This window comes from Lolium perenne, chromosome 5, assembly GCF_019359855.2.
Source record: "Lolium perenne isolate Kyuss_39 chromosome 5, Kyuss_2.0, whole genome shotgun sequence".
NCBI classification, from domain to species: Eukaryota; Viridiplantae; Streptophyta; class Magnoliopsida; order Poales; family Poaceae; genus Lolium; species Lolium perenne.
The window spans coordinates 245,212,826-245,239,179 of NC_067248.2; the positions used below are offsets into that span (position 1 = coordinate 245,212,826).

General features: G+C 45.3%; 2 protein-coding genes across 2 annotated transcripts; one reads left to right on the top strand and one right to left on the bottom strand.

The window, feature by feature from the left end:
- Positions 1 to 8,375: 8,375 nt before the first annotated feature.
- LOC127302521 (F-box protein PP2-A13) lies at positions 8,376 to 11,351 on the top strand. Its single transcript, XM_051332984.2, has 3 exons — positions 8,376 to 9,242; positions 9,571 to 9,689; positions 10,639 to 11,351. Exons 1-3 carry the CDS (start codon positions 8,916 to 8,918, stop codon positions 11,066 to 11,068), a joined length of 876 nt encoding a protein of 291 aa, XP_051188944.1. The 5' UTR covers positions 8,376 to 8,915; the 3' UTR covers positions 11,069 to 11,351.
- A 2,834-nt stretch (positions 11,352 to 14,185) lies between these two features.
- On the bottom strand, positions 14,186 to 17,137 carry LOC127302522 (E3 ubiquitin-protein ligase BIG BROTHER). The gene is made up of 7 exons (XM_051332985.2): positions 16,981 to 17,137; positions 16,216 to 16,380; positions 16,030 to 16,094; positions 15,851 to 15,895; positions 15,292 to 15,416; positions 15,067 to 15,175; positions 14,186 to 14,585 (listed from the first exon to the last, which is right to left on the bottom strand). The coding sequence occupies exons 2-7, from the start codon at positions 16,358 to 16,360 to the stop codon at positions 14,550 to 14,552; spliced, it is 525 nt and encodes a 174-aa protein (XP_051188945.1). The 5' UTR covers positions 16,361 to 16,380; positions 16,981 to 17,137; the 3' UTR covers positions 14,186 to 14,549.
- Positions 17,138 to 26,354: the final 9,217 nt, after the last annotated feature.

The following is a 26,354-nucleotide window of genomic DNA, read 5'->3' on the forward strand; positions in this document are numbered from 1 at the left end:
CTATCCAGCATGCATCTATGCCTAAAAAGTCCACTTTCAGGTTATCATCCGAACCCCTTTCAGTATTAAGTTGCAAACAACAGACAATTGCATTAAGTATGGTGCGTAATGTAATCAATAACTACATCCTCGGACATAGCATCAATGTTTTATTCCTAGTGGCAACAGCACATCCACAACCTTAGAACTTTCTGTCACTGTCCCAGATTTAATGGAGGCATGAACCCACTATCGAGCATAAATACTCCCTCTTGGAGTTAAGAGTAAAAACTTGGCCAGAGCCTCTACTAATAACGGAGAGCATGCAAGATCATAAACAACACATAGGTAATAGATTGATAATCAACATAACATAGTATTCTCTATCCATCGGATCCCAACAAACACAACATATAGCATTACAGATAGATGATCTTGATCATGTTAGGCAGCTCACAAGATCCGACAATGAAGCACAATGAGGAGAAGACAACCATCTAGCTACTGCTATGGACCCATAGTCCAGGGGTGAACTACTCACTCATCACTCCGGAGGCGACCATGGCGGTGAAGAGTCCTCCGGGAGATGATTCCCCTCTCCGGCAGGGTGCCGGAGGCGATCTCTGAATCCCGAGATGGGATTGGCGGCGGCGGCGTCTCTGGAAGGTTTTCCGTATCGTGGCTCTCGGTACTGGGGGTTTCGCGACGAAGGCTATTTGTAGGCGGAAGGGCAGAGTCGGGAGAGTCACGAGGGGCCCACACGCTAGGCCGGCGCGGCCAGGGCTTGGGCCGCGCCGCCCTACTGTGGCGCCACCTCGTGGCCCCACTTCGTTAGTCCTCCGGTCTTACGGAAGCTTCGTGTGAAAATAGGCCCTGGGCGTTGATTTCGTCCAATTCCGAGAATATTTCCTTACTAGGATTTCTGAAACCAAAAACAGCGAAAACAACAAGCGGCTCTTCGGCATCTCGTTAATAGGTTAGTGCCGGAAAATGCATAATAATGACATATAATGTGTATAAAACATGTGAGTATCATCATAAAAGTAGCATGGAACATAAGAAATTATAGATACGTTTGAGACGTATCACTTCACGCCGCCGCCTGCTGCCTGCGTGCTTGGCCCAGCCGCCGCCGTGCGTGTGCCTGGCTGCCTCCTCCGCCGCGGGGCCGCCGGCCGAGCTCCCGCCACAGCCGCCGCGTGTGCTCGCGCCGCGGGCCACCGGACGAGCTCCGGCGCGTGTCTGGCCGCCTCCTCGCCGCGGGGCCGCCGAGCTCCCGCGCGTGCTGGACGCCTCCTCCGCCGTGGGGCCGCCGAGCTCTCGCACGTGCACGGCTGCCTCCTCCACCATGGGGCCGCCGGCCGAGCTCCCGCGCGTGGCTGGCCCGGCCGTCGCGTGTGCTCGCGCCGCCGCCGCACGCGTGCCTGGTCGCCTCCTTCGCCGCGGGGCCGCCGGTCGAGCTCGCGTGCGTGCTTGGTCCCGCCGCGCATGCTGGCCGCTGGGAGCTGTTGCGCGCGTGGCCGTCGAATTAGCGAGGCTAATTTTTGTGCTTAGCGAGCCGTTCCTCCCCATCCGGCCAATTCGGTCGCACGGGTCGGTTCCGCATATTAGAGGAATATTCCGTTCTGAGGAACCAGTTGGTTCCGTTCCTCGTAACCAACCGAACACCCGAACGAGCGAAAAGTGCGGAACCGTCCCGTTCCGTTCCTCCAGATTCCAGAACCGAACACACCCTTAGTTGATGGCGAGGAAAGGGCAAAACATGCACGAGTGGTTGGAACGGGTGTGCACCTGGATGCCTGGTAGCCGCCTGAGACAACGCTTGTGAGAGCATGTCCAATCGCGTCTCCCAAAGCGATTTGGGGCGCGTCGGACAAAAAAAGTTCCCAGCTGCGTCTTCCAAAGTCGTTTTTTGTCCGGCGCGTCCCGATATGGTGTTCGGCGCCCGAGCCCCTTCCCGCCCCACAGGGGATGCACCGGGGACCCCGGACGCACCGAAATGCGAGGCGGGGAGTGGCGGGGCCGACCCGTCAACGGCACATTAAATTTTAACCTAACCGTCGCCTACCTCGCGACAAAAGTTATTGGCGCGCAGCGACGATGCAGTTCCCGCAGAGACGCAGCAAAGCGTCTCGTCGCGCCTAGCTCTGCGTGCGGCGTTAATGAGCGCCACCGCTCCCCCACCTCCCTCCGGCCTATAAAAAAGGACCGTCTCTCATCGTCCCTCTCACACACAAATCCTAGCGCCTCTCTTCCCAACCCTAGCCGCCACCATCTCAAGGGTCGACGCCATGGCTGGTAGAGGTGGAGGCCGAGCTCGCAGCCGTGGTCATGGTCGTGGCCGCGGCAGAGCTGCACACTCGCCGTCGCCTGCGGCGCCGTCGGCGTCCTCATCGTCGGACAGACAGGACGAGGAGGGGCCGTGCTGTTCGAGTTCATCGTCGTCCTCAAGGGCGACCCACACGGCATCTAGAGGCTGCCGGACGACTTCGCCGACTTCATCGCCGACGACGAGCGCCCGGGCTCGCTGCATCTGCGGGAGGATGACTGCCACTGCTGCCGGTGGATCGTCGACGTGATCTACGACGCGTGCGGCAAGATGTACCTCCACATCGGTTGGGAGAAGTTCGTGCGCTACCACCGCCTCGAAGCCGGCTTCATGCTCGTGTTCTCCTACTTAGGCGACAGGGACGTGAGCGTCAAGGTGTTCGACGAGACGCGTTGCCGCCAGAACTACCACGGCGACAACACCGAGGAGGACGACTGAAGAGTGTTGTTTCTTCGCAGCGGAAAAATACACGAAGGTTTCTGGATGTTCTTCCTCGGAAGAACCAACAGGGGCACCCTCACCAGCTGGATTTTCCAGTTAGGGTGACTGGGTGTCCTCCAGTGTTTTTTCTTGGCAGCGAACACACGAAACATTCGATGCCCGGCCTAGTTAGGTTTAGTTTTTTTCCAATCTTTTATATTTGTGTCAACCATGGTTCAAACTATGTATTAGTTTGTGGAAAACCATGTTCCAAACTATATCTTCATGTAAACCACGTTCCCAATTATGTATTAGTTTGTGGAATATTTCTTCTCTTTATTAAAATAAAAATACAAAAACATAAAAAAGAGTATTTTAATGTTTGGGGGCAGCGTTTGGGGGACGTCGTTGTGGAATATTTCTTCTCTTTATTAAAATAAAAATACAAAAACATAAAAATGAGTATTTTAATGTTTGGGGCAGCGTTTGGGGGACGCGACTGAGAAGCGACGTCCCCAAACGCAACACGAACAAAACACGTTCTTCAAACGCTCGATCTGGTGCGCTTTAGGAAACGCGACTGAAGATGCTCTGAAACTTTGTCTAAAACAATGCAGCAGATGTTGACGATATAGGTCGTTGGATCTTAAACCAAACACAATTCTGTCGTTGTTATGGGATAAGAATGACAACTCTTGCTGTCGTGCAACCAGCTAGGCAGGATTGTTTCTGACGGACCCATGGCAAGATTTTGTACTTTCGGCCGGCACCGTGTCTCCATTGTTCTTTTTCGCCACAAGTCATGGGTTGGGATAATGAAACGGCACCGTCTCTGTAGCAGTAATTGGCTGGAGGGACGGACTAAACGAGTTATTATCCATAGCGGTTATCCGTATCATTCTAACTAACAATGTATAAAGGGAGGAATCATTCCTCCATCGATCAAGGTTTTTTTTTCTCTTTTGTTCTCTTTTGCCACAAGTCCTGGGTTGGGAGTAGGGATAATGAAAGTACATAGAAAAACAATAGGCCGTGTGCCACTCAGAGTAATACTTCTCCGTTTAAAAATAAGTGACTTACTTTGTCTAGGTATGGATATATATTTTTGTCTGGTTTTCTCTAAATATAGCTTTTAGAAGAAATCTTAAAGCGGACAAATGGTGTAAGTGGATTCATTTAGTTCAGCGTCTTATAGATATTAATTTAACTGATGACAACGACAAGTTTACATGGAACTTAACTTTTTTGGGTGAATTCACTGTTAAATCTATGTGTCTCGATTTTCTAAATGGGCACACTAGATTTTGAGGCAAATATATTGAGAAAATCAATGTTCCACTTAAAATTAGGATATTTATGTGGTTCTTGCATCCGAATGTAATTTTGACACATGATAACTTGGTTAGAAGGAAATGGCAAGGAAATACAAAATATTGTTTCCGTGACAAAGAAGAAACTATTCAATATTTGTTTATTGGATGCCCTTTTGCTAAGACTATTTGGCGCATTGTTCATATGTCGTTCGGAACTTCACCACCCACAAATATCACTAATTTGTTTGAGAATTGGTTGCATGGTTTAGATAAAAAAAAGTCAAGTCAAATGAGAGTTGGCTTATGTGCTTTACTTTCGGCAATATGACACATCCATAGTGATTTAGTTTTTAACAAATCAAAACATGCTTCTTTCCTGGAGGTTACCCCTCTTGCTACCCATTAAAATCGTACGTGGTTATGTCTCCAGCTGGAGGAGCTCCGCCAGGACATGGATTTTGTGTGCAACTGATTGAAAATGGTTGCACAAGTTTTATTCAGTTAGTTTGGTTGGCAGCTTGATCGCATGCTCACATATTGATTCACTGGTGTTTATTTCTGCCGTCTCTTTTTAGATGGTTGATACATGTGATCAGTCAGTTGTAATAAGTTTTGATACTGCAGACTGAATTCTTTAAGAAAGTAATAAATGTCATATGCATCATGTCGATATAGAGACCGGGACTTAGTTCCCATTTTGATTTTTTTTTTTGTCTTAACTTTATCTAAATTTAGATGTATCACAACTTCAAGCTTTATGAAACAGAGAGTACATAAAACTAAGTCATTTATTTCTCCCGCAAAAAACTGTAATTTATTTCTAAATGAAATGTTGTATTTAATATTACTTGACTTTCCTACTTGGATGACGCTTAACTTTGAATGTTTAGTGATGTCAGCTTTATCCAACATAGTATTACATCCGTCTAAAAATAGGTGCCTCATTTTTATCTAGACAGCGGGGTTTTATGATAGTGCTTGGAATTGGCTCCCTCTCTTTCATGTTTCTTTACTTTAGTTTAGGAAACGTCCCTTTTGTTTTGAGCAATAGCTTAATCTAAGGCTTGGCTACAGGCCCGTTGATTTCGTTTTGACTAATTAGAGCATGTTCACCAGGCGCGACCTATAGCAACTCTAATAGCGATTTCGATGTTTGGCGCTGTTTTTGAGTCACACTGGCGTGCTCTAAAGTAGCCGGCCAGTTTTGGAACTTGATAGAAGCGTCGGCAACCCGTGAAAGCCCCTACATAACAATGTTGCATCGTCTTGATGCTTGGCCGGAACGGACGCATGCCGCCAGCAGCGCCGCAGCCCCACCGCCGAGTTCGAATTCAATTTCGACGACTCTAAGTTCCAAGAGTGGAACAAGGAGTTCATAGTAGACGCGGATGCCGAGGCGGCAGAGGAAGCGACATGTGGTGCTAGGAGGAGTAGTTCCTCGGCAACCAGGAGCGGTGATTAATCCTGGCATCCTTGAACATTGCACCCCGCAAACTTCAAGCACACCCTCGTGATCTCGAGCGAGCGGGCGGACACGGAGGTGGCAGGTCGCCTCCTCATGGCGGCCAAGCGGAAAAGGCTGCTTGAGTTCAACGCTCAGTACTAGTGCCAAGCTCCGTCGTCGCCGACGGCCAATGTGCACCACCAGATGCACGAAGCAAGGACGAAGAGGCGGTCAAGTCTGACGGCGAAAAGGGGAAGAACGACGATGAGGCAGGCCTGTCGCACGGCCCAACCGACGTCAGTAGATTAGGTATTATTTTAATCAGTTTACTTCAAATTTCATTCCAGCTTTTGTAAATAATCCTAATTTTGAATGAAATTTTGCAATTTATTTACATTTGCTTGTTAAAAGTTTTCTTTTGGGAATTCTTATCAGAATTGCCAGTATATGCAACATCTTCCAAAATTGGAGAGTCAGGTGTCGACGTCCCCAACAGGGCACTGACGGCGCACCTATCAACACCTATTTGAAAATCCTGGTGGAGATGCTCTTGTTAAGGATTTTACGGATGGGCATTTGTAGTTTTCCAAAGAGAACACTAGGAGTGTCACATCTTGCACTTGGTCATCTGTTCAATCAGTGGCTGATCCAAGATGAGGTGCCATAGTTTACATGAACCACATAACTTTAATGTATGGGTTTAGATTCCCTAAAAAATATATGGGTTTAAATTCTATAAGAATTGCTCTAGAAATAATATATTTAGTCAAAATATCACCATAAATCTAACAAATAGTCTCAAAGTATGCTTTAAATTGTTAGAAAACCAGTATAACCTATATGGTATAAGCTATTTAAAAATATTTCAGGGGTGTCATGGCGCGCACACAAGGCCCGATGTTCAACGTTAAGGATAACAATTTTATCCACGGTACGGGTATCCTGTACCCACATGGGTAGGGTATAGTTTTACTTTTATACCCATGGGTTGTAAATATACCCGACCCGCTAAGTTATGGCTAGGGCATATGTATACTCTTATACCCGAGAATATACCCGTAACCTACCCGTTTATTGACAGTTTGTCATGTGACTGAAAAAAAATCTAGTCTTGTTGATTTATGAGTTGAGAGTATGAGATTGTGTTTTTTAAATTTTGATAGTTGCCATGTACTCAGCCACCTGCATTGAGTTGAGATAATTGATTTTTTTTATCAAGTGTTGTCCATAAATGTAATACTGTGAAAACTTGCATACTATTTGATCTACCCAATGAATACTTAATGAAAATGGGTATCCATCGGTTATGGGTGTCGGACTATCGATATGCGTGAAGTTTCATATTCATGGGTACGAGTATGAATTTTATACCCATTGACTATACGCTATGGGTATGATACTGCTTTACCCTACCCACTACCATCCTTATTAAAGATCGATGAAACCCTAGTAGCGTCGAAAATACATATTTAGAGACACCCTCTCTATCCCATATTAAAATCCTTCTACAAAAGGCAAACAATCATATAATATACAAGGACGCGACACCGCGGCCTCCAATGACTTATTTGTCCATCAAGCAACCTTACCCCCTCCCCTCATCGATGCCACATGTCGTTTCCTTATCTCTCCTGCAGGGACGGAGCTAGGAGTCGAGCTCAAGAGGGCGGAGCTAGATTAATTAGTGTCTTGATCTGCGTGAGGGGGCTAGACTTGCTAAACACCATATAACATGAGCAAACATGGCTAATTTTTTTAAGAAATTCATGGACTAAGGGGGTGCCTAGCCCCTGCTCGTCCCTCCTTTGTCTCCCTCCCTGCTCTCCTTTGCCTCCCTTTTTAGACTTTCCTCCTCGCCTCCCCTCGCTCCTCAAGCGCGAGGGTAAAGCTTACTACATGTTGGACGCCGCCACAAGTGAGCTTCTCACCTTCCTCACACTTCCTCCTCCTTTTCCTTCCCTTCTACTTCGCATTCACATTCCATTTCTTCGCTTCTTCTCTTGATTGCATGCATCACGTCGTTTCTTCTACATTGCTCCCTACTCCCCCATGCACGTCCCAACTAGTTTGACCACATTGGGCTCTAAAACCAATCTTAGGATATGCATGTTGGCCCGCTATTTTCGATCACTTAAAGCATCTACACCAATATCCTCGATTTTCGATCACTTAAACACATATTGGGGCTCACACCTATTTCCGAGGCTTGCAAAATGGCACCAGCTCGTCAATAGGTTCCATTTCAGCATCTACCCTATTTGTGTACTCAATGGTATATGTATCTTGTTCATCATTAGTTGATTTGTTTGTACTTTTTTCCTTTGTCTTTCTCATGACGCACAACCCGGGAGGAATGGGAGTGGGAGGTAGCGGCTGAGGAGCTCGGTTAAGGGCAGTGGTGGTTGGGAAGTGCTAAAGCTGTGTGGAAGGGGTCAACTCTAGGACAGGAGGTCGGGGTAAGGTTGCAACAGGAGTCGTCGACGTGGTGGCTCGGAAAGAGGCAACAAAGTGGCGACGACAGCGGTATTGGCGGAGGCAGATGGCTGTGGGAGATCTACGGTGCGCTCGGGCATGGATTTAAAAATATAGTAAGAAATTTAATCAATAGAGTTAGATGAGTTATCAGCAAAAAAAAAAAATCTCAAAAAAAGTGGCCGGTGGGAGTATGACAATAATTTGAATCAAAATGATGTATCTAAACAAGACCTTTTGCTTTCTAAATAGAGTGACCTTTCGCTTTGCCCAACAGTAAAACACATTCAGGCACACAGTGAGAGTAGATTTCGACGATCAGGATTCAGGAGATGGAACAGAGAACCGGGCGAGTCGTCGTCTTCCCGACAGCGACTTCCACCGCCGCCAGGGGCGCACAATCAACCTCGCGACACGCGGCCACCACCACCCACAGAGAGAAAAGCGAGAAATCTTGGGCATTTCCCTTCACTTTCTTCCCACCCCGATCCCGATGGGCAAAGAACAAAACCGGCTTTCCCCTGTGGGATTCCCCGGCTTCCATCACTCCCTTCGCGCAGCCGCCACCCCATTTCCGTTTCCTGCCCCAGTACCAGCCTAACCCGGCAGAAGCCAAGGCCAAGCAACCAGCACACCAAGCAAGCTCACAAGCCAGAACCTTCTTCTCTCATCGATCAAGAACAGTCGGGAGCGAGCAAAATCAGTTCGATCCGGCGGCCGTTGCAAGAACTTGCTGTGGTGGTTAATTGCGGGGGGAGACGACGACGACGACGACGACGACACCAGGAGCTCTCCGCTTCCCTACGGCAACCGAAGTGGCAGCGGCGCCGGCGGGATGGGCCTTTTGGCGGTGAGGCGAAACCCGCCGCTCTTCTCCAAGTCACCGGCGTCCCTGCTGCTGCTCTCCAAGCTGCTCACCCTCTACTGCTGAGTTCTTCTTTCCTCGGTCGAGTCATCCATGGGCGGCGCTGCCTCCTCGACGGCGAGGCGGGGCGGGGCGACGGGGCTGGGGGACCTGCCGGAGAGCTGCATCGCCGAGGTGATGCTCAGGCTCAACCCGACGGAGATCTGCGGGATGGCGCGGCTCAGCCGCACCTTCCGTGCCGCCGCGTCCGGGGACGGCGTCTGGGAGGCCAAGCTGCCGCGCAACTACGCGCGGCTCCTCGCCGCCGCCGGCGCAGGTGGTGGCGACGAGGAAGCCGCCGCGTTGGAGGCTGAGGCCATCCCGAAGAAGGAGGTGTACGCGCGGCTCTGCCGCAGAAACCGCCTCGACGGCGGCACCAAGGTATGTGCTTGTCCCATCTAAATTTCTGGTTAACATCGCCACTATGAAACAAACTCTGTTTGTTATAAAAAAACATGAAATTTAAGACTAGTACGAGTACCTTGCACGAACTAGTAAACCTGAAATAAATTAATAAAAGCGCTGGAATTTTAGTGTATTTGGGTTTGAAAAAAGGTTTATGTGCAGTAGGAGCCTTGATTAGTTTCAAACGCCTGTCGATTTGAAGAGGCGGTATTGTTCAGTCTTGTTTAGTTTGTCTTGAATTATTGATGCAATTTTTTTGTTATTGCCACCTCAAATGGTATTTAGTATCTGCCTCACTATGCAGGAGTTCTGGCTAGACAAGGCTGGTGGAGGCACCTGTTTGACAATCTATTCGAGGGCGCTTTCGATCACGGGCATTGATGATAGGAGATACTGGAACTACATTCCAAATGATGAATCAAGGTACTTTCATCAACGTGTAATATGTCCCATTTTAGATCCCATGACTGATTAGGATATCCAAGTTTTCTTGTATGTTGCTTTGAAATGTGTTCAGTTTTCAATTCAGTTCCATTTGGTTTGCCGGTGAATATCTGAATGCCGGGAGTGTATCACTGAAGCTGAGCAGCATCTCCCATTATTTTTGTGCCCATTTTTCATACTCCCTCTATTCCATTCTATAGTGCCTATTGTTTTTTGGCACGGAAATTAGCGCAAGAGTATTTTTTACACAAGACCTCTTGCTGAACGATTTGAGATCAACGTAAAATTTGGTAAATCCATATCTTTCTAACTTAACATAACAATTTTTGGGAGCTGAACGATTTGGGAGCTGAACGGGGAGGGGTAATTGAAAAAAAAGCTAAGCTAAAACCTTATATTCTGAAACAAATGCCGAAAATCTATAGGCACTATATAAAGGAACGGAGGGAGTATGTTATAGCCACTTGAAAAATCCAAATGGGGCAAACTACATTGAGTCTATCTGTGCTGAACTTGTGTTTCAAGTTGAAACTGCCAAATTAGTTATACATTGTCTTGTGGAAAGGAAAGAAAAAAGGTGGTATCGTGTACAATTCTTTGCTTGCGCTTGCCACCAACTAGGAGCTGTGTACTCATGAATAAGATTCCGGTATCTGTTCGTGATCTAAAAGTGCATTTTTAATTCACTTTATGAATTCAAATGCGCATGTTCTTCTTTCCTGTATTTGTATGGACCCCTGAAATGTATGCAGTTGGAATATGATAAGCTGTTCCACTAGTACCTTTTATGATGCATGCATTGGTTGATCATGCTTTTCATGTGAAATAATTGAACATATTTTCTTTACTAGCACATGACAACACATATCCCAAGTATATGTTTAACGCTGCTTGTACTTCGTGTCAACTGTATGCTGCTTTTCTGCAGGTTCCGTTCGGTTGCTTATCTCTCGCAAGTTTGGTGGTTTGAAGTCAGAGGAGAGGCCGAGTTCTGCTTCCCAGAAGGTACTTATAGCCTGTTCTTCCGAGTTCATCTGGGCAGACCTTTCAAGCGGCTCGGTCGCCGGGTTTATAGCGCAGAGAACATCCATGGCTGGGACATAAAGCCGGTGCGCTTCCACCTGTTGACTTCGGACGGGCAGCAGGCTCAATACAAGTGCTATCTAACTGATCCAGGTGTATGGATCAACCATCATGTCGGTGATTTTGTCGTGAAGAACTCGAATGAACCACTGAATATCCAGTTTGAAATGGTTCAGATAGACTGCACACACACTAAAGGAGGTCTTTGTGTTGATTCGGTGGTTGTAAGACCTCAATACCTTGCGCGAAAAAAGGGACATCGGAATTATGAGTAGATTTGCCGAACAGGTTAAGCTGGATACCTAAGAAACAATATGGTTTTGTTTCTTTCTGCCGTCTTGCAGTCGTCGACGTTTTTCAGTCAGTCCTGTAATGTATGCAATTGAAGGGTGAGTGATTTTTATTTACTTATCCCTCTAGGAGTATGCCCCAGTTGTAAATTGTGAGTTCACTGACTCGTGTACATGCTTGCTTTTGATATGTTGTGTGGCACCTGATCCTTGTGTAGCAAAGGTTGGTTGATTCAAGTTTTCGTCAACTTGATACATTTTCTTGGAATTTTCTCTCCACTTCCCTTGTTGATGTCCTGGTGTTCAGAATCGTAATGCCGCTTTGCCTTCCAGAATTTTACAAACCATACGAATTGTTACAAAAGTGTCCAATTACCAATGAACACCAGAAGACATATGAATGTTTTTTTTAAGACATCAGATTCCTAAAATTTTCCTTTCTAATAGTGTACAGTGCTTCATAGAAAGTTCTAAGGTTTCTAGTCCAACAAATTAAATAACTGCCACAAGAAATATTTCTAAGGATAGAACTCCAAATTTTTTAAGCTTGAGTCGAATCAAAGAGGTCCTGGGTAGCAAAGCACAAATACCCCTAGAATACTACTGGATACGGAAAGTGATTTTACAGAACTGGAAAGTGAACCCGTTTTCTGATATTTGGTACAAGTCGTATTTCAAGACTAAAAAATTATGAAAAATATTGATATTAGATAGAAACTTACCCTATGAATTCTTATAAAAACTTGTCCCTTTGCAACTTTCATGAAAATCAGAAAACAGGCACCAAGTAATCAATATTGTTCTATGTAAATTTGAATAGTTTCTACATATAAATACACTTCTATAGTATTTTTTAAAGCTTAAATACAATGGTCGCTAAGCTTTATAAAGTGGGTTTATATGTAACCAGGTTAGCCTCTTTGCTCGTTTTGTGATCAAGTTGAGACTTCACGGCATTTGTTTTTTCAATGATCAGTTGCTAGAGTTGTTTGGGTTTGTGGGTAAAGTTTTGGGTACTAATCGTCCAAATTCACTGTGGCAAGCTATGGTTTGGTTTCATGCTTTCTTGTCTTATGGGGATGATCACCATATTGTGGGCATGGCTGCCATTTGTCGGCCGATCTGAAACATCAGAAACAAGACTACTTTTGGAAAACATGTTATGAGGTCTCCATGCAAGATTGTTTCTGTGCTATTGAGGGACTTGCTTGGTGTTTCGTGTTTTTCAGCAACGGTGTGAAAGTGAGGGCGACAACACATCTGAAGTTCAGTTCTACCTTTCAGGGTGAAAACCCAAGGTCTGGCCTTAACTGGGCAATGACCTTGTTGGAGGCATTGTTTTGAGAGCGGAGACTATCTTCAGGATGAAAATCTAAGATATTTGATCGGACGACGACGGTGTTGAAGCACTGTTCCCTTATTAGAGACATTGCTTTTGGAGAGTCTGTGTATTTCAGTTGTTGTCTTGATGGTGAATGTATTGCTGTTGTTAGGCATGTGATACTAGCGGGACTTTTGTTTTTTAGTTTTTTTATTATATTTTTTGGCTGTGTGCATTCGTGCAACCATTAGGGTGGTGCGTTATTGCAGAGGCTATGTGTAATTGGTATCTTTTAATATTAATATATTCCCTTTATCGAACAAATGCAATTGTTTTATATGCAGCTTCTCTTCTGATCAATTGGGTAGGTCTTCACAAAGGGGATGTCAAAGATCTCTGACTGCTGGAGCGAACAAGTTGATGCAAGGGCAAGCTGGTAGAAGCGCGCGTCGAGACGAGGTTCAGCTGATGTTGACTGAAGCGTGAAGATTTGGTGAAGTGTGTTTTCTTTGGAGGATCTTACTGGGTTCTGATAATCATCTAGTTTGAATTGCTGGGGTATTAATCTGAATCTGTTGGTAGGGTGGCAACAGGTTTTCGTCTCTTTTTTTTTTCCACGCGAAACCCACCACAAGTGGGATCGATTTCCATTATAGAGCATAATGGAAACAACAGCAAAGCATCCAGGTGCAAAGAAAAAACAAGACGGCTAGCGTTTGGTACCAGACTTGGACAAGTTCTGATACAGACTGAAGGAGCAAAAGATTCATAGCCGCTTCTTTCTTGCTTCCTTTCCCGGCCTGGTTGGAAAAGAAAAAAGTTTAGTTGATCATGCTCCGGCCTCCGGGACCTCTCAGTGCGAGCGTGACAGTGTGAGTGCTTGGAGCCTTGGACAATATAGCCATTGCAGAAAGGACAGTTCTTTTCTGGTACTAAAACACCATTTCAAGAACCTACTAGCATTGAGAAAGCCACCGGATGAGATCACGCGTGACAACTGAAAACCCCGTAGCGGCCACCTATGCACTAGAATTGTTCGAGAAAGTGCACCAGAATGTTCTTCTGGCCGTTAGCTGCATGGCCACATCCACACTTTACAACCTTGTACAACTAACCAGAGAATAATTAAACAGGGAAAGAACAACTTAATAATCTAAAGGAGATATATGCCGACAAGAACGTTTATCAGCACAGGAATCTACACCGGATGGAGTGGATCATTGTCAGCACTGGACCATGCTCCATGATTAATTAACTATGTAATAACATTTGCAATCGCCATTGTTTAAGCAACCACCAATCACACTGAGATCTAATACTACTGGTGCATGATCCAAGGATATTATTGGTATACCCACTGACAAGAGGAAACCAAAATTGTACTTGCACACGATCTCTTCTTGCTGGATAAAGGAATCTACTGATTTTTTCTTTCGAGTAAACGGTTTGACTTGATTGATTAACACAAAAAATACACCAGGTCGTAGGAATCGAAACAAACAACAGCAAAAGCCCTGAGAAAACATACAGTTATATCAAGATCCTCTATAGTCATCGTCTTTAGCTTCAACTCATATCAGTATTGGGGATAAGTTCCCAATTCTTGTTTAGGACATGTTTGCTTCATCTACCCCCTCTGCTAATAAAACAGTTTGGTGTGTGACTTCTGACTGCACGAAGTGTGCAACTTTGTAACGACTATGTTATCTTTCGAGTTAATATAACAATATGTGGGGAAGCTCACACCACCTCGCAATTCACAAAAAAGAAAGGACTCTGGCTGAGAGAACCATGCGCAACTGTCCAACATTATTGATATAATATAAGCAAAAGATGGCAGATCCCTAGAGGTATATAACATTGACACTCTTGCTTCTTACTATACACAATGGGCTAACTTAAAAGACAGTGCAATGCAATACATACCAAACCATACTATTATTTACTGAAATACTCCTGCTTGGTTGCATTCTTAGAAAACTGCAACCATCGTAGTACCAACACAGATCTATCGGTTTGTGATAAAAACTGAGTCGGATGAACACATCAAACAACTAGGTTATGGGTAGCATAGTAGATCGCAGCAGAGCAAAGTGGCCTGAAATCATGACGAAGAGGCTGAATTATAGCCACAAACGTCACAGCTCACCCGAATACCTCCTCATTGCAGACTGGGCATGCCTGAAAGAAGACAAAGATATAGATCGCAATATCAGATAATGATCCTAATAGCATGCAATATAGGTTATTAAAACAACAACATCATCATCATCAAAGCCATATTCTCAAGCAAGTTGGGGTAGGCTAGATATGAAACCCAACAGAAGAGACCAAAACAAGAAGAAAGAAAAAAAAAACGAGTAACTAAGGTTCTGGCACATGGATCGCTGATCTCCATGCAGTCCTATCAAGAGCCAAGACTTTAGGTACATTCCAATCCCAGGTTATTAAAACAACGCCATCAGAAAATCTGTATCGATCATATGGTGCTCTGACAATGCATATACAAAAATTGCCTATTCTCGGCATTTATCAATTGGTTTTCTTGACCGATATGAAAACATACAACAGGTTTATATTAGTATCTACGAGTAGAAGATAAAAGCTTCTGTTTTTAATTGTAGAGATATCATATCATTTATTCAAAATAAAATAACTTTACCTTGTTGATCTTAAGCCAGCGAGTTATGCAATCTGCATGGTAACAATGGCTGCAGGGCAATCTTATCAACTTCTGTCTGCTTTTGTAGGTTGATTTGCAGATCACACATCTGCACGGACATGTTGTATAGATGTCTTGGTAAGCCAACTTACAACATGGCCTATGTCTGCTGCTAAATTAAGAAAGTACAAGCAAATCTTGAGAGTAAAATTAATTGTAACATACTCCTCAGAATTCTTTTTGCTGGAGAAGAAGTTACACTTGTTCCTGAACGGCACCAGATAGCATATCAGGTCATCAGATAAGCCTCTAGATTGAGTTCCTACAGCTTCACCAATTGCTTGTAGTTGCTACAAAAAAAAATAACATTAAAAAATTGCATAGAAATGGAACTGGCGTGCGCTATGACAGGTCAATGGAAGTGCGTCAATTTATATCCAACTTTTTTTTGCGGGCAATATCCAACTTATTTTGATGTCAAACCAAAGATGCAAAATAGAATAAGTGAATGTTTTATACGCGAGTAAGTTGTATAAGTGAACTTGTGTCTTATGTGTCAACCAAAAATAAACTTCTAAGCAATACAGGGAAGTAGCCTCGCAAGGAATAGTTAATCTTAGTGGCAAGTATTACCAAATTACGCTTAGTTTTCACTATATCAGCATAAGTTTGTTTGGTATCTCTGAACCGGCGAGTAATTGCAGTATTTAACTCTTTTGTACATCCTAAAGGATAGAGTAACTTGATATAGTTCTTTCCACAAGATAAAAGAGAAGAAACATACCTCGTATGACATATTATCCGGGTCGACATTGTCTTCCCTCGCCACCTGCAGATACAAATTGTCATCAGCTCATCATTATAGGCCCCCACACAGACACCTGGAATAATCCCCTTCCATGGAATGTGGTGATGATCCCAATGAACCAACAGAGGAAGCAGAAGAGTAGAAAAGCAACAAACCTGAGCTGCATTATTGGCAGGTATATACTCAACAGCTGGTGATGGTGTTTCCAAGGATATATTACCTAAAAACAATGCACCATGAACATGTAGCAAGCGTGAGTATTAGTTGAGTACAGCTAATGAACCCACTTGGATGAAATCAGAAGATGCTTGGAGACTGGGAGTAGTAGCACTATATTATACCAGCAAGTTCCCTTGTAGCAGCAGCATCACGCGAATCCTCCTCGTCTTGCAATTGCCTTGCCAAAGCTTCATCAGATTGGCACCAGGCCTCAATCTTGTGGGTCTCCGAGGAGACATGGACTGCATAGGTATTGGGAGCTGCCATTGATGAACTGTGACACTTCCCTGAAGCAAGTTGCCAATGAACTTTGTTATTAATAAATCAAACCTGTTCTTGCTTATAATCTTAACTGAAGGAACATTCGGATATTGTGTTCGGTCTCGCATTAAAGCTGATGATTGAAGTCCATACTTCCTCTTTTCAGATTGACTAGAGCAACTATTGGAGGAAGAGAGGCTTCTCAGAACATGCTGATGCTCTGGTAGAAGTAGACAATCACACCCTCCAACTTAATACCAGCTAAATTCTACTCTTAGAAAGAGCGGTCAGGACTTCGCTATCAACTACGAGATTCCGAATTTCTACATAAGATCAAAATACAACCCAAAATTGATATTCATACTAACAAATAAGTACTACCTCGTTCTTCTTTAGCACATCAAAATACATTTCTCAGTTCAATTCCGAACAGATGAACATGATAGACATGCCCAAGAACAGAAGGGGAAAAAGACGGAATCTAAGGAATAACTGAGAAATCTTCTGTTGGGGAAATCGCAGGGACTCGCAGAAAAGGGGAGGAAAGTTGCGGAGAGAAAGATTGTTCCGGATCAACAGCACGCAATTATCGGAAGAAACCGAGGGAGATCGAGGATATGGTGTACCTTGCCCGCAGCTTCGTCTCTGGAAACGAGCGGAAGAACAGAGTGACGCCGCCGCCTCTGCCGCCCCTCGTCCGCCTCCTCTCTCTCTCTCTCTCTCTTTCTCTCACTATCCCCCCTCTATCTCTCTCTAGGTAGCCGCCCAGCCGTGTGCACTCGAGAAGCTTTATGAAACAGACGTGGTCGCGGTTGCTCCCGAGTCAAATTGATGGAGACTACCTACTGGTATTTGTATTTCGTATTATTATCTGGGTTTTCTTGATTTAAATCCTCTCTTTCTTTTCTTTTGTGTCCGTTCTTCTTGTCTTAACAATGAAATTTATTCATTTCAATTTATAAATTATTTTTCATCACATTAAATCAAACTGCATATGTGAAAAAAGATAAAAGAATTGCATAATTTCACCCAGAGCCTCTTTGATTCACACACACATCTAGTAGAACACAGCCTGTTTCAAATGAGATGCAAGATTGATAAAAGCATATAATTGAATAGTATTTTCTTTGCGAAAGTTCCATCGATCTATTAATAATCATAAACGGTAGTACAAGTAGGTTAAAAAGTAATAAAACTTAGCACATTTAAGAGGACGCATACAATTACTACTCTACTTCAGAATTATGTTTGGAGTAGAAGATGTGGCAAATAATAGGCAGAACCAACTATGATTGCGAGAAATAAAGTGACACCAAGTACTCATGAGTCATGACACAACCTAAGAATAAAAAAATTGGTCAAACCAATAAGAGCCATGCCAAAAAAAAAAAAATCCAAAGGAAGCAAGTCGACATCTTCATCTTCCAAAGCAACGTCTTCACAAACAAACCGAGCTTCCAAATGCATCATGCTCTAAGTGCATCCACTGTGGTGGATCAATTTTCTTTTCATCATAACCGAGCTTCCACTACTCTTGCTAAAGAGAGGCAGATGATAGATTGGTATGTGAGAAATGGTGTAGTGTTCCACCTCTCCTCTCCGATGGAGGGGGTACCCATATGTATAGGGGAAACCACGGTCCCGCAACAAAGTGGTTATGACTTTGGCTCCCCGTCCTAGGACGCAAGCTGATTTCGCTTGCCTCGCCCACGCGGGGTGGCATGGTCGTACGTAGGGAGTACCACACATTACGTCCATCGAGGACTTCAAGGCGCTAGGTACATTAGTGCGCTGACATCTGCATGCTTGCTCGGGATAAGACTCTACTGAGGCCAGCAGAGCCTCATCGGTCTTGTCTGCGTACCATGGAGAAGCCGGTCATGTCGGGTCCTTTCTCACCGCCGGAGAGATGGACGCAGACCTAAATGGCATGTCCAGCTGAATTATATAGTAAAAGATAATCTTCCCGAGAGAAATTAGACAAAAACCCCACCCTTAACAATTGGTGTAATGGCCATGATCCGACCTGAGACCCCCCCCCCCCCCCCTCCCCTCCTCCTCTTTCTCTCTCTGTCCTCCAAAAACTTTGTAATGACCCTTGTACGCTTTGTGTGTTGCTATAAAATGTTTAGACCGGCGTAAGCCAGCCGTAGTCCAGGTAAAAAAAATCAAACAATTTATGAAGAAATTGAGTCGTAGAGATTTTAATCCACGAATTTTCCTATGAAAACCAGTTTGTTTAGACAAAAGGGTAGTCGTCCGACAGGCTCCAAATATCCACAAGGGGCATGCAGGTAATAGAATTTCTGTGACGTATACAACGCAACTGCCATCGTTCCAGCACGGAACAACCCAATCGACTCAACCAGATAAAATCAAGTCACCACCGAGCTCGGTCGCCAGGGTTGTGTGCTTTCTCTATTCACCAACGTCACTCCTTGAGCTCTGCCTCATGCAACGTTTACGACGATGGTAGAGTAAGCCACATCTTCTTTGGCTGCAAAAAGTGCTGTATCACAACGTGATACGCAGGCTACAAGCCGTCACGACAGGTCGACAGGTGATTTTGTGTACCAAGATCGGTGGCATGTCGCCATCGCAAACCAGGGATCCATGGGGACACTGCCACAGCCCACAGGCACACGGTGACACCTGACACGGCACCTTCCAAATGAACTCGTTTCACAGGATTGCAACACCGACGTTCCTCGATCGTGAGTTTTAACCCCGTCCGACGCCTTGCGGTTTGTTCTCGCTATCGAGGTCGCCGTCCATGTCGTCCGTTCAGGGCTCCGTCCCTTTCGTCGTTGCTGCCTCGGCGTGCACTGGACTGGCTGATAGAAAGATGAAAAGTGTCGAGTTTTCTTTCAGGAATGCCCTGTTTTGTCAGCGGTGTAGTCGTCGAGATGCTGGAGAATCTCCAGTGGAGATCGAGGTCCCAAACGATGGCCGGCCCTTGTTTACACTGCTGAAACCGACAAAAGTCGTGAAGACGTGATCGTCTTTCTACCACTTGGGTATTCCAAGACGAGCGCAGCACGGCAAATTAGTTAGGGAAGAGGACACACTGTATCACTATCACCAACCAACAGAAAGGGTAACTAATTACTTTCTGCGTGCTCCCTCATTCCATTGACATCCTGATCCCCAAGATAAGAAACATACGGAGTAGAAGATTTTAGAACACATAAGGCCTCTTTGACTCGCGGTATTTTCAGAGTGTAGGAACAAAAGCAACACAAGATTGTGAACAGATAGCAAGATCAATCAATCAGCTAGGTTGTACTTGGGGTTCTGTATTTGGATTTCAATTGATACGTACTTTGGTTTCTAGTACTTTTAAAACTAGTATGGTTATACTCGAAGCTTTTTATGTAATTGTACTCGGGTTTTTACCGAGGTGTATTTTGATTTTAGTGTAATTTTGTGCTTTGGTTTCATTATGGGTGTACTTCGGTGTAAATCAGTTTCAACACAACTGTACTTCGTATACCTGTCGTTTCACTACCTGTGTCCGGTGCAACTGTACTCGAGGTTTCACTAAGGGTGTAATTTAGTTTTCGGTATACTTTCAGTTTCAACACAATGGTACTCATGGTTTCACTAGAATTGTGTTTTAATTTTTTTGTGGAGTGCTTTCAGTTTGAACACAATTGTACTAGGAGTCTGTATATAGCTATATTTGGGTTTCACTGAGGTATTTTTAAAACTTATTAGTTTTTAGTATACGGTGTATTTATTTTTGATAGTATTCTCAGAAAAAAAAACTACATATGTAGAGGCTTGAAAGTATCTTGAGCTGAGCTAGCTGGTTAGTGCTGGTGCTGGTCGACTCCATGCATACATGCCTAGCTGATCGACTGGTCAGGTCTTAATCATTGTACCCTCTCCGTCCATAAACAAGTGTACGTGCGGATTTTTCCAAAAATATTATCAAATGGAGAGATAGTTGTATTGGAAAGATGGAAACTAGCATATCTCTTCTCTTTAATTCTTTCACCTCCAATAAGATAAGCGCATGTATAAGTGAAGATAACATGTGCTGAATATTATTGAGTTAGATTTCCGTGCGATGAGAGAGAAGCAACTTTTTGCTATTTTAAAATGCATTGGAAACCTAGAAGTACACTCTTTTATGAACAAAGTTTAAGACTAAACATTCACTTATTTGAGGACGGAGAAAGTAGCTAGCAAGTGCGTGTGTGCACGGGACGTCGTGCGGTGCCCCGGGAAAAAGAAGGTACCCCAAGTTTGGTTGAGGAGGAAGAGGTTGGACGTTTGAGGTTCAACAAATGGTGGACATATAGGACGGGGAAAACGTCTGTGCTCCCCTCGGTCGCCTCCTCCAGGCGACGGGGGAGCCAAACCCTAGCCCCCCCCCGCCGCCGCCACCTAGTCCCCGGCCCTCTCCCTCGTCGTCCCCCGAGGCCACCGGTGGCAAAGCCGTCCGCCGCCGATGAAGGGGGCGGCGAGGCTCTATACCTCTCGGGATCTCGCGCGGCCGCCTCGGAGGGAAGACGCCGCCCTGGACCCCGGAGGTCGTCGCCGTCCTGCGCCTCTCGCCGTGGCGTCGCGCCCTCGGCCTCATCGCCGCCTCCTGCTGTTCGCCGCCCGTCGACGGCCGGCCTTGGCGAGGGCGGCGGGGGAGGGCCACGTGGCGCGGGGGATGCTGCGGCCGGGCCCAACCTGGGCTTCCGGCGGCTCGGCAGCTGGCGGCCGGATCCGCTGCCTCCTACAATGGCCTGACCGGTTTGAGTTTCTCCGGCGAGTGGTGGTTGTTTCGGTGGACGGCAACACGGCAGCGGCCACGACGAGGGCCCTGGGCCAGGAGGGCTGCGCGGCGGCGGCTTCGGGTTGGCCACAAGGTTGCTGCGAGAGGTCTGCGTTGGTGGCGTGATTGCGTGCTGGGGCCGTGCGGCGCGGTGGTGGTGTGCCGTCGCCGGCGTGTGGAGGCCAGGGCGGGCGCGGCTTGTTCCTGGGAGGAGGAGCTCGGTGAGGGGCGCGACGGGACGGCGGCCTCGGTTTTCTCGGCGGTGTGGCGGCTGCGGTGGCTGAGTGGGCGGCGTGGCGGTCGGATCTGGGAGCTCTTGTCTGCGGGCTTCGGCGTTCGTCTTCGGGCTCCGTGTTGGTGTTGGTCGGCGTCCCCTCTATGTGGCGTTCCGGCGGCGCCCACGGTGTTCATCGGCGATGCTTCGTTGGCTACAGGCGCTTTGCTCTGGGGTTCGCGTTTCGGCGGATGCAGGTGGTGGTCTGTGCCGGTCCTCTTTTGGGCGGGCGCGAGTTTCTTGGGACTCTTTGCTGGGCGAAAGCTTTGTCTTGGCGGCCGGCCAGGACCGACGACGGTGACGCCCGTGGGCGCCGCTTCCTTCTTGAAGGCGTCGTCGAAGCGGGTGTCTCTTGATCTTCGCCCGGGCTCTCCGGGGGAAACCCTAGATCCCTCACGGGATCGAGCGAGGGCGGCGCTCTGGTGTCGCTTTGCCTCTTAGGACCTCGCTTTGGACGTCCACTGGTCAGAGGGGTTTGTGGAGTGCTTTGGCGGTTCGGTGGAGGCGGGTTCGTCTTCGGCCAGGTGGGACGCGGCCTCGGGGTCGGTGTGGTAGTTGGAGCGGTGGCTCCGGTCTTTTCGCCTCCGCCTGTTGCGTTGAGGTGTGGTGTCGACCTGGTTGGTCGTCGACCCGTGTGGAGCGCAACCTCGGGGCTGGCGTGTGGTGTCGTATTGTAACGGTTTTTTGGCCAGTTTTCCTCATAAACGGGCCATCTCTTTTCTCCTATATCAATGAAAGGCAAAGCTTTTGCCTCGTTTCAAAAAAAACAAATGGTGGACATATTGGAAAATAGAAACCATGCCTCAATTCCGGAAAAGGGGTCATATAAAGTAGCCCATAAATATGACCGATTTTTCTCACAAATCCAGGCCCAAACAATGTGGGGGCAAATCCCTGTACATGTGTGGCATGTTCGGGCCCATGTACAAGCGAGAGCATCTTCAGCGGCTCGATGTATTTTAGACATAATTTATATCCATTTTATTTTATTTGCGTCCAGCCACAAACATGAAATTAGCTTTTTTTCTCAACTTTTCGTTTGTGTCCACCCCTGCCCTAATGGTATTGCTATTTTTTTACCGTATCTGACATGGACAAGGGCATGCCATATAGACCATGCATTAATTTGGAGAGAAGAGAGAGGGGGGATGTTTTTTGTGTGGCTGCATGACCAAATGAAGCATGTAACGCACATAGAGATACGCGGTGTCCGCCTGGATGCAAACTCGTCCCAAATTAGGTCCAGGATTGCATCCAAACGGACATGCCGGACATTTTGGGTCGCCCCGCTAGGCTAAGGTTTTTTTTCTTCTTTTGCCCGTGCTTACCAAAATGAACATAAAATTTTCGTTTGCGTCGGATCCTGGAGATGCCCCGAGCCCAGGAGGTTTCTTGACAATCCCTGGCATGAACACACGAGCTCTAGACCTGGGCAAAAGGAGAAACAAGGCAAACAACAAAAGAAAACTTAGTGGTTTTGTGGATGACATAACGGGTAAAGCTGGATTTCACAAGACTCCAAAGCATAATAACCCTTTTAATATTGACGATTTTCTGTGACTCAAATGAAATAGAGATAATCATTAAAAAAAATACTTAGCCTTCTTTTTTTTGGGTGAGTGGGGGATCTCCCACCATCACTGCATCTTTTCCATGGGACTGGTACGTAAATATATATCTCATAAAAACGACAAGTCTCCAAATGCATATGTCACTAACACTAAAACAAAACTCACTTAGGTTGCAGATGTCTATTCGCTTTTGCTACTATGTATGAAGCTCAAAAGTGTCACCAACCAACTGTTGAACCCAAGGAACACATGAAATTAAGGCGTACATACAACAACGGTGAAATGAGCAATCATAGTGATCTGAGGACACTCGTACAAATATTATACACTATAATATCTACTCGTTTACAACTAAGATAAGCAAGCATACACACTAGAAATCTCTATCAACATTTTTTCTTAAGCACTTACTCTTTAGAGATCTTTCTGGTGCATTTTTAAGATAATAAAACAAATGCAAATACATAAAAACTACTCTACAACGACGTCTTGAACAAAATTCAATGAAAATGAACAAAATATAAATTTGATATACAATATAAGTTTAGCACAAATGAAAATAGAGATGTCGTGACTCGAACATTGAACATTGCATATTAAAATTTAGCATCATGCTTCTCTGGATATATGTGTTAATTATAACCAGAAATATATGATTCTAATTATTAACTTATGTTAGCGGAATAAGTAAACAAGTTCAGTATAAACAAGCGAAAAATATTGTTTTGAGCTCATGTTGGTCCCCCAAATTTTTTTACTGTCATGAAAATGCAATGTACACATATTATTTAATATGTATACTATGCAAATAGCATAAACATTTGTCTTAAAGAGGAGAGAGGTTAACCGAACAACGGGTCTCTTTTGGATGAGTTTGAATAAAATAAGAACCGAGAGAAAGATTGATGTGAATTTAGTGGTTTTAATCCCTACAAAGAAAGGTTGAGCGCGTGTGGATAAAAATACCATTTGGCATGGGCGGAGCCAGGGCCCGGCCAGCCTGGGCAGCTGTCCAGGCTCCCATCGTGCATGTCTTTGAAGGTCAAGTAGAGAAAGCTGGTTAAATTATTATTTTGGATGGGAAAAATCTGCTATGCTTGGCCGCTTTTTTTCCCTCCCATCTTGCCCAGGCTCTGATCTTGAGCTAGCTTAGGGGAATTGATCCCCGAAATGCCAATAAAGGCCAGCTTGTGAATCCCAGAAGAAAGCATGTCATCTTCGAAATCAGCACCTTTAAGAAGCAACAACATTCGCAAATCCATCCTTTGAAGACCAGATCAAGGATTTCGATCCTATAGGGTAAAATGCTTGCATAAAAATTCGTGCGTCTAGATGCATCCTGCTCCAACTTATTCGTCAATGTGAAGATATCAACTTGTCTTATAACCACGTAGGCCGCATGAACGACGTAATTCTATTTCTTGCAGGGTCATTGCTGCTTGCGTGAGGCAGCTCCTTGTGATGGTAAAGCACACCCGTTGGGAACCCCAAGAGGAAGGTATGATGAGTACATCAGCGAGTTTTCCCTCAGTAAGAAACCAAGGTTTATCGAACCAGTAGGAGATGAAGGCCACGTGAAGGTTGTTGGTGAAGGAGTGTAGTGCGGCGCAACACCAGTGATTCCGGCGCCAGCGTGGAACCTGCACAACACAATCAAACTACTTTGCCCCAACTTAACAGTGAGGTTGTCAATCTCACCGGCTTGCTGAAAACAAAGGATTAAACGTATGGTGTGGAGAATTATGTTTTCTTGTAGAAAACAACAGAGAACAATAATTGCAGTAGATTGTATTTCAGATGTAAAAGAATGGACCGGGGTCCACAGTTCACTAGTGGTGTCTCTCCAATAAGATAAATAGCATGTTGGGTGAACAAAGTACAGTTGGGCAATTGACAGAATAGAGAAGCATATACATATCATGATGACTACTATGAGATTTACTTAGGGCATTACAACAAAGAACATAGACCGCCATCCAGCATGCATCTATGCCTAAAAAGTCCACATTCGGGTTAGCATCCGCACCCCTTCCAGTATTAAGTTGCAAACAACAGACAATTGCATTAAGTATTGCGCGTAATATAATCAACACAAATATCCTTAGACAAAGCATTGATGTTTTATCCCTAGTGGCAACAGCACATCCACAACCTTAGGGGTTGCTGTCACTCCCCCAGATTCAATGGAGACATGAACCCACTATCTAGCATAAATACTCCCTCTTGGAGTCACAAGTATCAACTTGGCCAGAGCCTCTACTATCAACGGAGAGCATGCAAGAACATAAATAACACATATATGATAGATCAATAATCAACTTGACATAGTATTCAATAGTCATCGGATCCCAACAAACACAACATGTAGCATTACAAATAGATGATCCTGGTTATGATAGGCAGCTCACAAGATCTAAACATGATAGCACAAGAGGAGAAGACAACCATCTAGCTACTGCTATGGACCCGTAGTCCAAGGATGAACTACTCACACATCAGTCGGAGGCGGGCATGGTAATGTAGAGCCCTCCGGTGATGATTCCCCTCTCCGGCAGGGTGCCGGAGGCGATCTTCAGAACCCCCCGAGATGGGGTCGACGGTGGCGGCGTCTCAGTAACTTTTCTCGTATCGTGGCTCTCGGTACTAGGGTTTTCGCGACGGAAGGAATAAATAGGCGAAGGGGCAGAGTCGGGGGACGCTCGAGGGGCCCACCCCATATGGCGGTGCGACCAGGGGTGGGGCCGCGCCCCCCTACGGTGTGGCCGCCTCGCGTCCCCTCTTCGTCTCCTCTTCGGTGTTCTGGAAGGTTCCGTGGAAAATAGGACCGTGGGCTTTTGTTTCGTCCAATTCCGAGAATATTTTCTGTGTAGGATTTCTGAAACCAAAAACAGCAGAAAACAGGAACTGACACTTCGGCATCTTGTTAATAGGTTAGTCTCGGAAAATGCATAAAAACATTATAAAGTATGACTAAAACATGTTGCTATTGTCATAAAACTAGCATGGAACATAAGAAATTATAGATACGTTGGAGACGTATCAAGCATCCCAAAGCTTAGTTCCTACTCGCCCTCGAGTAGGTAAACGATAAAAACAATAATTTCTGAAGTGACATGCTACCAACACAATCTTGATCAATACTATTGTAAAGCATATGATATGAATGAAGTGATTCAAAGCAATGGTATATAGTTTTGCTAACAAAAAGATAATGACTAAACAACTGAATCATATAGCAAAAAAATTTCATGAATAGTACTTTCAAGACAAGTATCAAAAAGACTTGCATAAGAGTTAACTCATAAAGCAATAGATTCTTAATAAGAAGTTTTGAAGCAACACAAAGAAAGATTTAAGTTTCAGCAATTGCTTTCAACTTCAACA

Bases quoted from the DNA above. Each gene is read 5' to 3' on its own strand.
- LOC127302521 (XM_051332984.2), top strand. From the start codon at position 8,916: ATGGGCGGCGCTGCCTCCTCGACGGCGAGGCGGGGCGGGGCGACGGGG. The intron at 9,243-9,570 runs GTATGTGCTTGT...CTCACTATGCAG, and splicing joins GCCTCGACGGCGGCACCAAG to GAGTTCTGGCTAGACAAGGC. The intron at 9,690-10,638 runs GTACTTTCATCA...GCTTTTCTGCAG, and splicing joins ATTCCAAATGATGAATCAAG to GTTCCGTTCGGTTGCTTATC.
- LOC127302522 (XM_051332985.2), bottom strand. From the start codon at position 16,360: ATGGCAGCTCCCAATACCTATGCAGTCCATGTCTCCTCGGAGACCCAC. The intron at 15,176-15,291 runs GTATGTTACAAT...ATGTCCGTGCAG, and splicing joins AGCAAAAAGAATTCTGAGGA to ATGTGTGATCTGCAAATCAA. The intron at 14,586-15,066 runs GTAAAGTTATTT...GTCTTCTTTCAG, and splicing joins GCTGGCTTAAGATCAACAAG to GCATGCCCAGTCTGCAATGA.